The sequence below is a fragment of the Mytilus galloprovincialis genome, chromosome 7 (assembly GCF_965363235.1).
Source record: "Mytilus galloprovincialis chromosome 7, xbMytGall1.hap1.1, whole genome shotgun sequence".
Lineage (NCBI taxonomy): Eukaryota > Metazoa > Mollusca > Bivalvia > Mytilida > Mytilidae > Mytilus > Mytilus galloprovincialis.
The window spans coordinates 60,683,723-60,698,557 of NC_134844.1; the positions used below are offsets into that span (position 1 = coordinate 60,683,723).

The window sequence follows — 14,835 nt, forward strand, 5'->3', positions numbered from 1 at the left end:
TAAATAGGTGATTATTAAAGAAAGACAACTCTTACTTTCAACCTTTATGAAAACTAGATATCATTGAGATGGGTGCCATCTCTGTGGGCCCCGCTGTGAATAATGTGCATTAAAAAATTGTATCTTTACCATAGGACATGGGTTTGTCAACTGAAATCAAAGTTTTTGACCTTGACCTTTGACCTAGGAAGTTGTAAATAAATTATGACACACCCTTTGGTGTTGGTTTATAAACATGTCAAGTATAAACTTTGAAATGATAACGGTTCTCAAGATATAGAGCGGACACGATCTTTACCATAGGACATGGGGTTGTCAACTGAAACCAAAGTTTTTGACCTTGACCTTTAACCTAGGAAGTTGCACATAAATTATGACACACCCTTTGGTGTTGGTTTATATACATGTCAAGTATAAACTTTGAAATGATAACGGTTCTCAAGATATAGAGCGGACACGATCTTTACCGTAGGACATGGGGTTGTCAACTGAAACCAAAGTTTTTGACCTTGAACTTTGCCCTAGGAAGTCGTTCATAAATTATGACACACTCTCTGGTGTTGGTTCATATACATGTCAAGTATAAACTTTGAAATCATAACGGTTCTCAAGATATAGAGCGGACACGATCTTCACCACAGGACACAGTGTTGTCAACTGAAACCAAAGTTTTTTTTATCTTGACCTTTGACCTAGGAAGTTGTACATACATCATGACACGCCCTCTGGTGGTGGTTAATAAACATGTAAAGTATAAAGTATGAAATCATAATGGTTCTCTAGATATGGAGCGGACACAAAGTTAAAGTGTTACGGACGGACGGACAGACTGATCACTATAGGGCGACACGCCTAAAGGCGGGGCCCTAATTAATCCTCTTGAACAATTTAAATAAACTTCAAATCATGATAACAATAATTATCGTAGTTAATAAAATCTTATTGATCAACTTTCGGACAGACGGACGGACAGACTGATCACTATAGGGCGACCCGCCTGAAGGCGGGGCCCTAATAATGTTACTATGTTTTAAAATTTAAAGAATTGATGAATACATCAGATTTATTTACACTTACTGGAATAGCAAAATTTTGCAAAAGTGTTATTAAAACCTTTTAATACATGTGCTGAATCATGTTACTATAATTTGTACTTCCTGTCAAATATCTGCATTAATTATATATACTATTATTGCACCTTTGTTAACCATGTTGTTCTAATGTAAATATGTTCACACTTTTATTGTTTGTTAAAAATGTTGTACTAACATACCCCATGTGGGGGCTTTAGTGAAATAAAATGTCTAATGTCTTATGTCTTATGTTACTTGAATCAGTGATTTAGAAAATCACTCATTTAAGTAAGTCCCCTGACTGTTAAACATGTTAGCTTCATATTAGTATATGATAGTTTAATTAAAATTTGGGCGTGAACATGTTTGGTGCGCACATACTTTCTATGCAAACGTGTAGGTAGCTGCGGAACTGTAGCTCTTAGGTCCTTATGCTATTTTTTTATGCTATTTAGATGGTCCGCAAATAGTCAAAAAATAGCATAAGGACCTAAGAGCTACGGTTCCGCAGCTAATGTGTAGGGGGCAAACGTGAAAGGGGCATACATGTGATTAACTATGAAACTCAGATCAGGAGATTTGGAAATTTTGGTCAGGAGATTAGGACTCAGATCAGGAGGTTTTTTTATCGACATAAATTTTGTCGTAAATGTAACCGTATAATGTAGAAATTGTGATTTTTCTTCAAATTTCCATCAAATTGTAATATGTTTATAGTACCTTTATTCCCTTTATATTTGAATGAAATAAAATATTAAGGAGAATCTGTTTCTTGTTTTGTTTTGTTTTTGATAAATGATTGTTCACTGCTTGCAAATAAATCATTATATTTATTTATCTTATCTGTATAGATTTGTATTCATGACTCCATCTCCTTATCATTGGTAACTGTATAGACAAATAAGAAATAAATATATGCTATGATGGTATGATACTAAACCCCTAACGGGAAGGATTGTCACTGTGCCTGATGTTCATATGATGAAATCATAATCTTTCAGTCAGTTTAATTGAAGTCTGGAGCTGGCATGTCTGACAGTTAACTGCTAGTAGTCTGCTGTTATTTATGTATTATTGTCATTTTGTTTATTTTCTTTAGTTACATCTTCTGACATCAGACTCAGACTTCTCTTGAACTGAATTTTAATGTGCGTATTGTTATGCGTTTGCTTTTCTACATTGGTTAGAGGTATAGGGGGAGGGTTGAGATCTCACAAACATGTTTAACCCCGCCGCATTTTTGCGCCTGTCCCAAGATAGGAGCCTCTGGCCTTTGTTAGTCTTGTATTATTTTAATTTCAGTTTCTTGTGTACAATTTGGAAATTAGTATGGCGTTCATTATCACTGGACTACTCTAGTATATATTTGTTTAGGGGCCAGCTGAAGGACGCCTCCGGGTGCGGGAATTTCTCGCTACATTGAAGAACTGTTGGTGACCCTCTGCTGTTGTTTTTTATTTGGTCGGGTTGTGCAATTTTATGCTCTACATATGCATGTATATTTGCAACATCATAAATTAATTGAAAAAACAATAGTACTGCATGGCTTTTAAGCATTATAAAAGTCATTTTTCTAGAAAACTTAAAAAGACTTAAACAGAGTAAATGTTTTGCTATCTCCAGCTAAAACAATCAAATCTTATATGCTAACATCTACAATTCTCAATCTCAAGGTTTTAATAGGAAGTTAACTAACTACGACTTTTATTCAGTCTAAATGTACATATATTTTATATTCCATCCACATATAAAATAAACAGATTTACCATATAAACTAGTACTTCAATTTAATCCTTGAAGTCTAGATTGCTAAAATAATTATAAATTTATTTTATTTGTACCCCTATTTTTGACATTTTTACTCTTTGAGTATGTTTGTTTTGTTCATGCATCGTTGACAATGTAATGGAATTTGATGCGACTGTCATACAAGTGAGAGGTTTAGCTAGCTATAAAACCAGGTTCAATCCACCATTTTCTACATTAGAAAATGCATGTACCAAGTCAGGAATATGACAGTTGTTATCCATTCGTTTGATGTGTTTGGACTTTTGATTTTGCCTTTTGATTTTTGATTTTCCTTTTTGAATTTTCCTCGGAGTTCAGTATTTTTGTGTTTTTACTTTTTTTATATTTTTTTATTTGTCCCAAAACATTTAAATTCATTCAATTACCATCCTTTTTATGATTATTTGATTAAAATATTAATCATTTATAGTCTTTTTACAATTTACATTTTTAAAAGCAAAATAACTGAAAACAGGATAAAACAAAGGGAAAGTAACAAAAATGTATTTCAATTATTTCCAATACTCAAAGTTTTTATTAAACAACAGCAGTTAGCAAGAAGTAAACATCGTTGATTACCAGTATATTTGACACCCAAGCTGTCAAGTGAAGCCATATAATTAAACATCTTCTTTGATTTACAGGTAAAATTTAACACAGGTCAGTCAGGTGTCAATAACACCTGTACAGTAGTATGAAATTATCAAATATGGCATCCGAAAATTTTCATTCAAGAAATATTTCATACACGGGAGTTTTCTCTCCTAAACGAGAGAACGGGAGGAGACCCCTGAAAACGGGATTATTGTACTCCCGTCGGGAGGTTCACATGTATGAAGGGGTGAACGTGAATAGGCGCCAAAGGACTCGGATTCGTGGAACTGGTGCTCATATATATATGACCTCCTGATCTTACTTGTAGCTTACATTTTGTAACAGTAACGTATAACGCTATCAGTAACAGTACTACAGTGTAACTGATCATGCTGATAGTATACGTATTACATTAAAAAATCAGTAGCAATAATTCATATTTATATTAGCTTGTGCATTTTTTCTGTTTCAAGTCGGTAGTATTATTTTTTCAAATGTTAGTTTAACCCTTTATCAACTTTCAATTATTATGCATACATAACTTACACTTAAACTATGAAGCAATCAAATCGGCGTGCATATTTTTGTCTTGCATTGTTTGTACGGGAACTCTTTCCATTGAAGTTAAAAAGAGTCGTGCCTGACTGGTTCATTATTACATTATTATCCTTGAACTTTATTCGCTATGCTCTTTTTGAAGTTGTCAGAGGTACCAGTTAAAATGGCTGGCACGTGGAAAAATTTGTCAATCGGTCTTTCGTTACCGATCTGTAACATTTTAAAGGAACTTAATTTCGAAGAGCCAACCCCTGTTCAGTCAGCATGTATTCCATTGTTCATGAAAAACAAAGATGTAGCCGCGGAGGCAGTTACTGGAAGTGGCAAAACATTGGCTTTTCTAATACCAATTCTTGAAATGTTGCACAAGAAAGAACCTCTTTCAAAACATGAAGTTGGAGCAATTATAATTACACCTACCAGAGAATTAGCATGCCAGATATATGAAGTTTTGTCAGAGTTTTTAAAAAAGTTTCCTGGAATGACATCTGCTCTCATAATAGGAGGGAAGGACCAAGACGAAATGATAGAGGCTTTAAAGAAAAATGGAGGCAATTTACATTTTGTACTTAAGTTAAGATACATGTAGTTGGCCATCTTTTACTTTTGGTGGTTCATGTACATTGTGGTCGGAGTAAGTCTAGGTTTCGGTCAGTTTAGATCCATGTTGGTATTGTGGTATTGACACTAGTCTGAGATTACTCTGATGTCCAACACCTGTTGTTCCTCTGACAAGCTGGGGCCTTGGGACGTCAGAGCAGGGTTCTCACTAAGGCGAGTCCATGAGTCCTGGACTCATCAAAATTTGTCTGGACTCACCATTTTCAAAACTGGTGAGTCCACAGATGCATCAAGATTGAAATATTTTGTATAAACTGAACACAGTTAAGTCTTTAGTCTTTAGTATGTGTCATCTTGACACTGATTTTCTCATATGTACTTTGGTCACTTGCGCGTTTGAATACATTAATCACGTTTGTATTTTCTCTTTGTACTTTCACTTTAATTTAGGTAGGCGCTGTTGATACTGATTTATAAAAACAAATGATCAAATCTTCTAGTATCGTCTATAAACTCGGAAACTGCATATTGTATGTCTGCACTGGCTTCTGTGTTAAGTAATTCTTCTAGATCTAGATTAAGTGTTCCTGTTTTGAAATATATTGACTGGCGGAGTTTTTCTCTATCCAAACTGTAATTGTCACAAGATAATAAAAAATGTTCTACAGATTCTATTTCTCCGCAAGTACATTTGTTGTCTTCTACATGTCTGTTAATGAAATGTTGATACCCCTTTAGTTTGGAGTATCCTGATCTGAGACTGTTTAATATATTGAAGTGCTTTTTTGATGGGAAGTCCAGTTTGATTCTTTTTGATGCATCTGGGTGATGATTAAAAAATCTTCTCCCAACCTCACTAGATTCCCATTGTGTCTTCCATTTTTTAATGACTGATGTTCTCGCCGCTTGTTTGATGTCTTGTTTTGTCGTGATTGAAGACATTTCCTCCCTATTATCTGCTTCTTTTGCCGCTGCTTTTGCTAGACGGTCAGCCTGTTCATTTCCCTCTATATCAGAGTGCCCCGGTGTCCAAATGATGTTGATACTAAAACCCTTTTGTTCCAATTTTATTTTCCTGTTTTTGATTTCTTGTATGGTTTTGTGATAGTTTTCTGATTTCCAATTTAAGGTTATAATGCCTATGGCGGATTGGCTGTCAGAGTATATGTTAAGTTGTTTAACATTGCGGTAATTATAATTGTCTATTTATTCCAGCACAAGTTTAATGGCTACTAGCTCTGCTAGTAGTATTGATCCTCTGTTTGATACAGGGTACTGTATTGTTTCCTCCTCTTCATTATTGTATATAATGGCTCCTGCACCACAAGGCCCAGGATTTCCCATGCATGAGCCATCTGTGAATGCCACTGTTGTATTTGGAGGAAGTTCTTCTAATTGTTGTTTTATGAGTCTTTGTCCTTCAATGGCTTGTTCACTGGTTCTTGTTTTGGAACTTCCCAATGTGGTCCAGTAATCCGGTGCCCTTCTAATTGCACACATGCCACAACATTCATATTGCTGTTCAATATTATTTACTTCAATTGATGTTTCCTTCTTCATATCATCTGCCTGTAGTATCATTTTTCCAATTGGAGAGATGTAAGTTTCCGGATTAGATTCTGTTTTCCAGTTTTCTAGCTTTTTCTTAATTGGGACTGTTGTAAAAGATGATGTAATTTTTGCCAATTCTCTAATTGCTATTTCTTCTCTTCTCAGTTCTAAAGGTAAGACTCCACCAATTATCTGAAGAACTTCAAGGCTGGAAGTTGAAGGCATATTAAGGCATAAGGCAAGGCCATGTCTTTGAACCTCATCCAACTTGTGTAGGTTTGTTGAATTTCCAATCTGCCAAACACAGCTTGCATATGTGATGGTTGAACAAACAAGACTTTGGTAAATTTCTATTAGTCTTTTTGTTGGAATATTAGCTATACCCTTAATTTCTCTAATTATTCCTAATGATCTTTTTGCTGTTTTCAGTACATTATCTATATGAGTATTGAAAGTCAGTTTTTGGTCAAGTGTAACTCCAAGAATTTTAGGATTGTTGTTGTGTTTTAAAGTTCCATTACCAAGCTTAAGTAGAACGGATGTAGTATTTTGTATACTTTTACTGAAAATACAATATTCTGTTTTTTCTACACTCAATTTCATCCTCCATTTGTTGCTCCATTCATTCACCTTGTCAATATCTGTTTGAAGATCTTGTTGTAGAATATTGATGTCCTCACCTGTGTGCCATATGGTTGCATCATCTGCAAATTTACATTTCTGTGCCAGAACGGTTTGAAAAATATCTGCTATAAAGATGTTGAACAAAATAGGGGATAAGACTGAACCTTGTGGTAATCCTGTATGTGTTTTAAATAGTTCTCCTTTTGTGTTGTTGATGTTGATTACTGCTTCACGGTTATTTGAAAAAGAATGAACCCATTTCCAGATTTTTCCTTTGATTCCATATTGATAAAGTTTTACTAATAATCCTTCTCGCCATATACTGTCATAGGCTTTTTCAAAGTCAATGAACAAAGCAAGCGTAATCATTTTCTTGTTGAATCCCCCATATATTGATTGGATGAGTGACAATAAAGCATTGACTGTTGATCTGTATTGTCTAAATCCTTCCTGTTCATTATCAATGATGTTGTTGGTTTCCACATATTCTTCTATTCTGTATAGAACTATTCTTTCCATCAGTTTGGATACTACACTGGTTAAACTAATTGGCCGGTATGCTGAAGGGTTATTGTAACTAAGTTTGTGTGCTTTCTTCAAAAATTTTACATTTGCCATTTTCCAATTTTGTGGAAGTATTCCTTCTTTCCATGATCTGTTCATAATTTCTAATAATTTGTCTAAAAATTCTTTTCCAGCATTAATAAACAGCTCTGGAAAAAATCCATCTGGTCCTGGATATTGTCAGTTAAACACAAATATCATCATTTTATAGCAAAAGTTTAAAAGTGATCTGAATTTGATTTGATTTCATTGCTCTAATAGGAAACGGAGACTAAAATATTTAATACCTAAAAATGATGAGTCCCTGGACTCGCCTTCAAAAATCCTTAGTGAGAACCCTGTGTCAGAGCTTGTATATATATCAAATTGTCATTTACTATAGATTAGTGTGTGTAGCACATGATTAGTGTGTAACTTTTTAATTTAAGTCTAACTTTTTTCAGGACACATAATTATAGCAACACCTGGAAGGCTAGAAGCAATGCTAGAGAAGAATATTAACCAATGCAATCTTGCAGGAAGAGTCAAGTCCCTAGAGGTGTTAGTACTGGACGAAGCTGACATGTTACTTGATATGGGATTCGAAACCAGTATTAATACAATATTGCGTTATCTTCCAAAGCAAAGAAGAACAGGGTTATTCTCAGCAACTCAAACAGACGAAGTTGAAAAGTTGATAAGAGCAGGTCTTCGAAATCCTGTACGAATAAACGTGAAAGAGAAAAAGTCTGCAGAAGATGTTGTAGATCAACGGACACCATCTTCATTACAAAATCTTTACATGATTGTAGACAGTGATGAAAAACTGAATCAACTCGTTAACTTTATTCAGTGTCATCGGAAAGAAAAAGTAATGGTGTTTTTCAGTACCTGTGCTGGTGTTGAATATTTCTCAAAGTGTCTGCAGGCTATCCTGAAAAATCACCAGGTACCTATATCATGTATATAGAGCTGCAATATACTTTAACCTATTAAATTATAAAGGTCACACTTGCAAGTTGCCCTATTTTAACACAAGAGATATTTGAATGTTACATAATTATTATATACTACAGTATGTTCAACAAAATATATGTTATTGCCCCACCTACAAAAATGTATGATAGAAGAGGGGCATTATGTTTTCTGGTCTGTGTGTCCGTTCGTCTGTCTGTCCGTCCGCCCGTTTGTTCGTTCGTACGTCTGTCCCGCTTCAGGTTAAAGTTTTTGGTCAAGGTAGTTTTTGATGAAGCTGAAGTCCAATCAACTTGAAACTTAGTACACTTGTTGCTAATTATAATATGATCTTTCTAATTTTAAGACCAAATTAGACTTTTGACCCCAATTTCAAGGTCCACTGAACATAGAAAATGAAAGTGCAAGTTTCAGGTTAAAGTTTTTTGGTCAAGGTAGTTTTTGATGAAGCTGAAGTCCAATCAACTTGAAAGTTAGTTAACATGTTGCTTATGACATGATCTTTCTAATTTTAATGCCAAATTAGATTATTTACCCAATTTCACGGGCCATTGAACATGAAAAATGATAGTGTGAGTGGGGCATTCTTGTTTTTCATGTCATGCATACCTATACATGCTATCAGTCAGGGGACTTACTGAAATAAGTGATTTTTAAATCACTTATTTGAGTAGAAAAATTGAAGTTTTACCAAAATTTTAAACACATACATGTAGGTTTTAATAATATCTTTTCAGTAATAAAATTGGAAAAAATGAACTTTTTGCTTCTTTTATGTAGCAAGGTTTATGCCTTTGATGCTATTATTTATCTGCAAATTCTATTTTAGTTGAAAAAATGCTATAATAATGGCTTTACATAATAAACTCATACTTTCTTAACAGATTTTTCCCAACAGTGGGAGTATTTTTCCTGTAAAGTTCAAGGTTTTAATTTCATCTTTCAGATTATGTAATAAAATTCTACTGTTCGCGATAAAAATTTCACTGTTCGGGGGTGTTGAAATTAGTGGGGGTTATTAAAATAATGATACTTAAATAAGTGTTTTTGGGGAAGGAAATTAGGTATGATACATGTACTTAAACAAGTGATTTTTATGTCATTATCCTAGATTCAGTACAAGGTCATCACCTGAAATGACCTGGTCATCCTAGACAACACAGATGTTGGTTCTGATAAGTTTAGAAACATGATTAGTCCCTGGATCATTAGTATTCTATATTTAAAGCTATAATAAACATGATAAACATGATAAAGTTCAATCACTAGTGATTAATTTGTACTACTTAAATAGGTGATTATTAAAGAAAGACAACTCTTTACTTCCAATCTGTTTGGAAATAATGTTACTTAAATCAGTGATTTAGAAAATCACTCATTTAAGTAAGTCCCCTGACTGGCTATAGCCAGGGGGAGTTCAAATGAACCAACCTTTGAAAAACAAATAAGCGCTGTCAAAGTCAATGTTCTGTTTGAATTGTGACTGTTAGAGTTGAGTTAGCAAGTCCAAATACCGCCTCCTTGGAAATTCCTGGCTAAGGGCCTGTCATGATGATACAAAATAGGCATTGGATAGTATAGGTGCAGATATAGTCATGATAACTATTTTTATTTACTTTGTCAAAAATATGTTGAAGTAACAAAAAAAATAAAAAAAAATAAGTAATTAAACAGGACAATGCAGGACTTGAGTATTACCATGATTACTCCTTACTGATTTTCAGCTATAAAAGTTACCAACATGACAAAACAACTCAAACAAAAACCAATAGTCATGTTTTTTTTCCAGGTCTTGAGTATCCATGGTAAACTGAAACAAAAAAGAAACAAAATTATGGAAAAATTCAGAAAATTAGAAAGTGGACTTTTAATATGTACAGACGTTATGGCACGTGGAATAGATATTCCAGATGTCAACTGGGTTATACAGTATGATCCTCCGAAGTCGGCAGAATCGTTCGTTCACCGATGTGGAAGAACTGCTAGAATAGGAAATATAGGAACTGCTCTTGTCTTCTTATTACCAGCAGAGGAAACTTATGTGAAGTTCATTGAAATAAATCAGAAAGTGTATTTAAGACCTTTGATAAAGAAAGACGATGTAAATAACTATTTACCGAAGTTGCAAAACTTGGCATTAAAAGACCGAGCTATATTTGAAAAGGGTGCTCGAGCTTATGTGTCTTTTGTACAGTCATACATTAAACATGAGTGTAGTATGATTTTTCGGGTGAAATTATTGGACTTTGGGAAATTAGCGACAGGTTTTGGACTTTTGAAAATCCCTAAAATGCCTGAATTGAAGGGAAAAGTTTTAGAAAATTTTCAACCTACTGAAGTGGAATTATCTGAAATTCCTTACAGGTATATATACATGATATTACGTTACATTTTCAGTCTACGCCATACATGTTTTGACAATTTGTCAATAAGCATGATAAGCTCAATACATGCAATGATGACAATTTAAAGAGTGTTTTTTTTTTTGGGGGGGGGGCTGTAAATATGTTATTTTTAATGTTATTTTTTCACACATACACATATAATATACTTGTACATATTATTTTATAAACAAATAAGGTTACAACAAGGTTACAGTGATGGTGACCCATAAATGTTAATTTCTGTGTCATTTTGGTCTCTTGTGGAGAGTTGTTTCATTGGCAATCATACTACATCTTTTTTTTATAATTAGGTAATTTTAGAAGATTCAGAGTTAAACAATGGTCGTAAGCTTAAGGTTATCTATAGTTGTAAAATATTTTACTTGGTTGAAAATTTGTTACATATTTTATTGGGTAAAGATTGTATTTTATGCAATCAAAACCATATGGTCATGATGGTACTGACTGTGCATCTAAGTCTTCCAAAGTATATAATTACCTTTAAGATATACAAAATATAGCATGTATAGTGCATTGATTATAACATACTTTACCGGATTTGTTATCACGTAAGCAACACGACAGGTGCCACATGTGGAGCAGGATCTGCTTACCCTTCCGGAGCACCTGACAAATGCCTGAAATCACCCCTAGCTTTTTGGGGGGTTCGTGTTGTTTATTCTTTAGTTTTCTATGTTGTGTCGCCGCGATATAGCCTTTTTGTGCTCATGCCGCGTAAAGCAACCAACAATCAATCAATCTATGTTGTGTCATGTGTGCTGTTTTTTGTTTGTCTTTTTTCATTTTTAGCCATGGCGTTCTCAGTTTGTTTTAGATTTATGAGTTTGACTGTCCCTTTGGTATCTTTCATCCCTCTTTTACATCCTATCCATAAAAATTTCATGAAATTTATCAATGTTATTTATATACTCATAACTTTTGAAAGGTGCTGGAATTGAATATCTGTATATCAATGATGTAATGCATTGTTTAAGTCATCTTTAGAAATTGGAGTTATCTTCCTTTATTCAGAATTCTAGTTGAATCAACTACAACCAACATGAACATTGACCAATGCTTTAACATGTTTAATAATACTTTATACAATTATATCATCCACTGACAAATGACTGATAAAAAATAAGACAATCTTTACCTTTTGCTTACAAGCACTTTTAATTTTATTTCACCATTTTAATTATTTTTAGGGACAAAACTAGAGAAAAAATAAGAAAGCAGAATATAGCCAAAGGCATAGAAAGTTCAAAGAAAAAACAAAAGTCACGACCTCCAAGATCAGTTGCATGGTCAGACAAGAAGAATCAGAAAGACAAAAAGAAAGATAGAAAAGATGGAAAAACAAAAAATAAAAAAAGGAAATTAGAAAAGTCTGTAGAAGTTGATGAGGATAATGATGATGATGATTTAGAACAAGATTTCAAAATGCTAAAAAAGCTCAAGAAGGGAAAGGTAAAATTTATACGTTTTTTTCTGTTAATGACCGATGAAAATTATTACTGAAGAATTAAGAATGTCATGTGCCCCTATGTTATCCAACAAGAGAAGCTTATTCTTAACCAATATAAAATAATATATATATTTGCTCTTTTGGAAGATAGTTGAAATTTGTAAATTTTCCAAGTATTTACATGCATTTTAGTATTTCCAGATAACTTGTCCGACAGTTTAAATGCTAGGAAGTTTTCACTTTGCTGGCTGTATGTAGAAGGTGTGGTCAGGGTTTTGATTTTTTTAACATTTGCTCTTTTGGCATGTTTGGGAGATAGTTGAACATTGTCAATTTTGGGGTAAAGTGATTAAATGTTATATTTTTTTTAAAATAACACTCTGCATCTGACAGGACATCAATTGTGTCTACCAAACATAATAATATACATGTTTCAAAGAAAGTCCTACATTGACATTGTAATAAAAAAGAATACAGTTACCTCAGAATGGAATGGGGCATCACTTTGTCGAAGATATTGGAAGATGTGGTATGAGTGCCAATGAGACAACTCTCCATCTAAAGAACAATTTATAAAATTAAACTATTATAGGTCAAGATACAGCCTTCAACACGGAGCCTTGGCTCATAAGAACACCAATTGTTGAAACAATTGTTTCAAGTTTTAACAGATCATTGTCTGGTACTACTGCTTTCATGCTATATTTAAGAGATTATACATAAAATGAGAATATAGATAAGAAGATGTGGTATGTGTGCCAATGAGACAACTCTACATCTAAGTCATAACATGTAAAAGTAAACCATTATAGGTCAAAGTCTGGCCCTCAACACCAAACAACAAGCTATAAAGGGACCCAAAAATTACCTGTGTTAAACCATTCAAGTGAGAATACCAGCGATTTAATCTATATAAAAAAGGAGTTCTAACAAGAAACTATTATGAACCACATCAACAAACAACAACCACTGAACATCAGGTTCCTGGCTTAGGACAGGTGCAAACAAATGCATACACATTAGTATTAACAGCACACAAGTATTAATTATATATAAGGGTTATTGCACTGATACTCCTCAATAAGGTTGATGTTACTGTTCTTGCATGTACATGTACATGCTCACTTTATGATATATTAAAATTTAAGAAATGTAAACAGAATATAGCTATGTTTGTCTTAAGGTCAGAAATGTAGAAAGTGTTCAACTGAAAGTTGTAGTAAAATTACCAAATTAATTGTCACACTGTAAATTGAAAAGTAAAATCACAAAAATACTGAACTTAGAAGAAAATCAATTCAGAAAGTCCATAATCACATGGCAAAATCAAATAACAAAACGCATCAAAAATGAATGGACAAGAACTGTCATATTCCTGACTTGGTACAGGCATTTTCAAATGTAGAAAATGGTGGATTAAACCTGGTTTTATAGGGCTAACCCTCTCACTTTGATGACAGTCTCATCAAATTCCATTATATTTACATTGATGCGTTAACTAAACAGACACAATAAATAAAATAGTCAAAATATGGGTACATCAGTCATTGTATAACAATTTTAAAAGAAACAATTTAAGAGCACAAAAACATCTATCTACAAAACTTATGAATGACAATATATAATATATAATTTACAAGTAATTATGTGTTTAATTGATACTGACCATACATGGCAAGTTTTTATGCCCCAATGATGAATTTGAAGTCCAATCAACTTGAAACATAGTCATGATAGTATACATGTTTCCTATGATATGATCTTTCTGATTTTGATGCAAAATTGGAGCTTTGATCCCAAGTTCACATCACAGTACACTGAACATATAAAATGATACTGTGAGTAGGGCATCTGTGTACTATGGACATATTCTTGTTATGACTAATTTTATAGACATAATGAACAGAATTATTTCTATCATGTCTATATTTCAGGTTTCTGTTGAGCAGTTTGATAAAGAATTCATGGACTTGTCAGATGGTGAATGAAAGACAGAAAGACAATTTATTTAAATTAAAATTAAGTTATTTATAGTATTTGATATATGAATAACGAAAAAATATATCTTATTAGAGGTATTGCTGATTTGATCTTTGCACTTTTCTTTTTAGGCCACTTGTTTTTGATTATTGTTAAGTCTTAACACTTTTCTGTTTTATTCTTCCTCAGCTTAACCCATTTCTTGCAGTAGGAATTTGTTTCGCAAGATGTTGCTAAGATCAATGTTTAATGTTGAATTTATTTCCCTTTTGTGTTAGTCTATGAGTTTTATTGAAAGAATTATCTCCTGAAACACTTTTTTTGGCGAGCTTGAAACATTTATGTTGCCAAAGCAAGACATAGGCATCCTAGATTCTGTCGTTGGAGTCAATGTAGGCTACACCAACATTTATCTTCGGAAAAGCTTATTTATGACCAAAATTTAGTGTCCAGATCAAATTTTTGAAAATGTCTTTAAAAAATATTTTTTGCCCATGATATTGTACATTGATGAGGGTTTCACCATTGACCCTGGTTAACTGACCTCTTTCTTCTATGGACTTAACTTACTGCATCCTTTTTTTTCTAATAATCTTATTTCTCTGTCACTGTCAAAGATATAAACAAGGCTTTTGTTTCAATTTGTTTGTTCAATCTCAAGGATAATTTTAAAAGTGTTTTACACAAAGTTTGACTGAAATGATCCAATGGCATTTTAATGGAGTTGTTTCCCTTT

The 14,835-nt window shown here is 33.3% G+C and overlaps 2 protein-coding genes across 3 annotated transcripts in view; one reads left to right on the top strand and one right to left on the bottom strand.

Annotated features, from left to right (window-relative positions):
- Positions 1-4,094, bottom strand: part of LOC143083408 (histone-lysine N-methyltransferase SETDB1-like) — a 62,725-nt gene extending 58,631 nt beyond the window's left edge. For both annotated transcript variants that reach the window (XM_076259661.1, XM_076259660.1), the window contains exon 1: positions 4,002-4,094. The gene's annotated coding sequence lies outside the window, so the exon portion shown is untranslated. The remainder of the gene's footprint in view (positions 1-4,001) is intronic.
- Positions 4,095-4,149: 55 nt separating this feature from the next.
- On the top strand, positions 4,150-14,204 carry LOC143083409 (ATP-dependent RNA helicase DDX55-like). Its single transcript, XM_076259662.1, has 5 exons — positions 4,150-4,564; positions 7,757-8,241; positions 10,057-10,631; positions 11,860-12,121; positions 14,054-14,204. The coding sequence occupies exons 1-5, from the start codon at positions 4,177-4,179 to the stop codon at positions 14,105-14,107; spliced, it is 1,764 nt and encodes a 587-aa protein (XP_076115777.1). The 5' UTR covers positions 4,150-4,176; the 3' UTR covers positions 14,108-14,204.
- Positions 14,205-14,835: the final 631 nt, after the last annotated feature.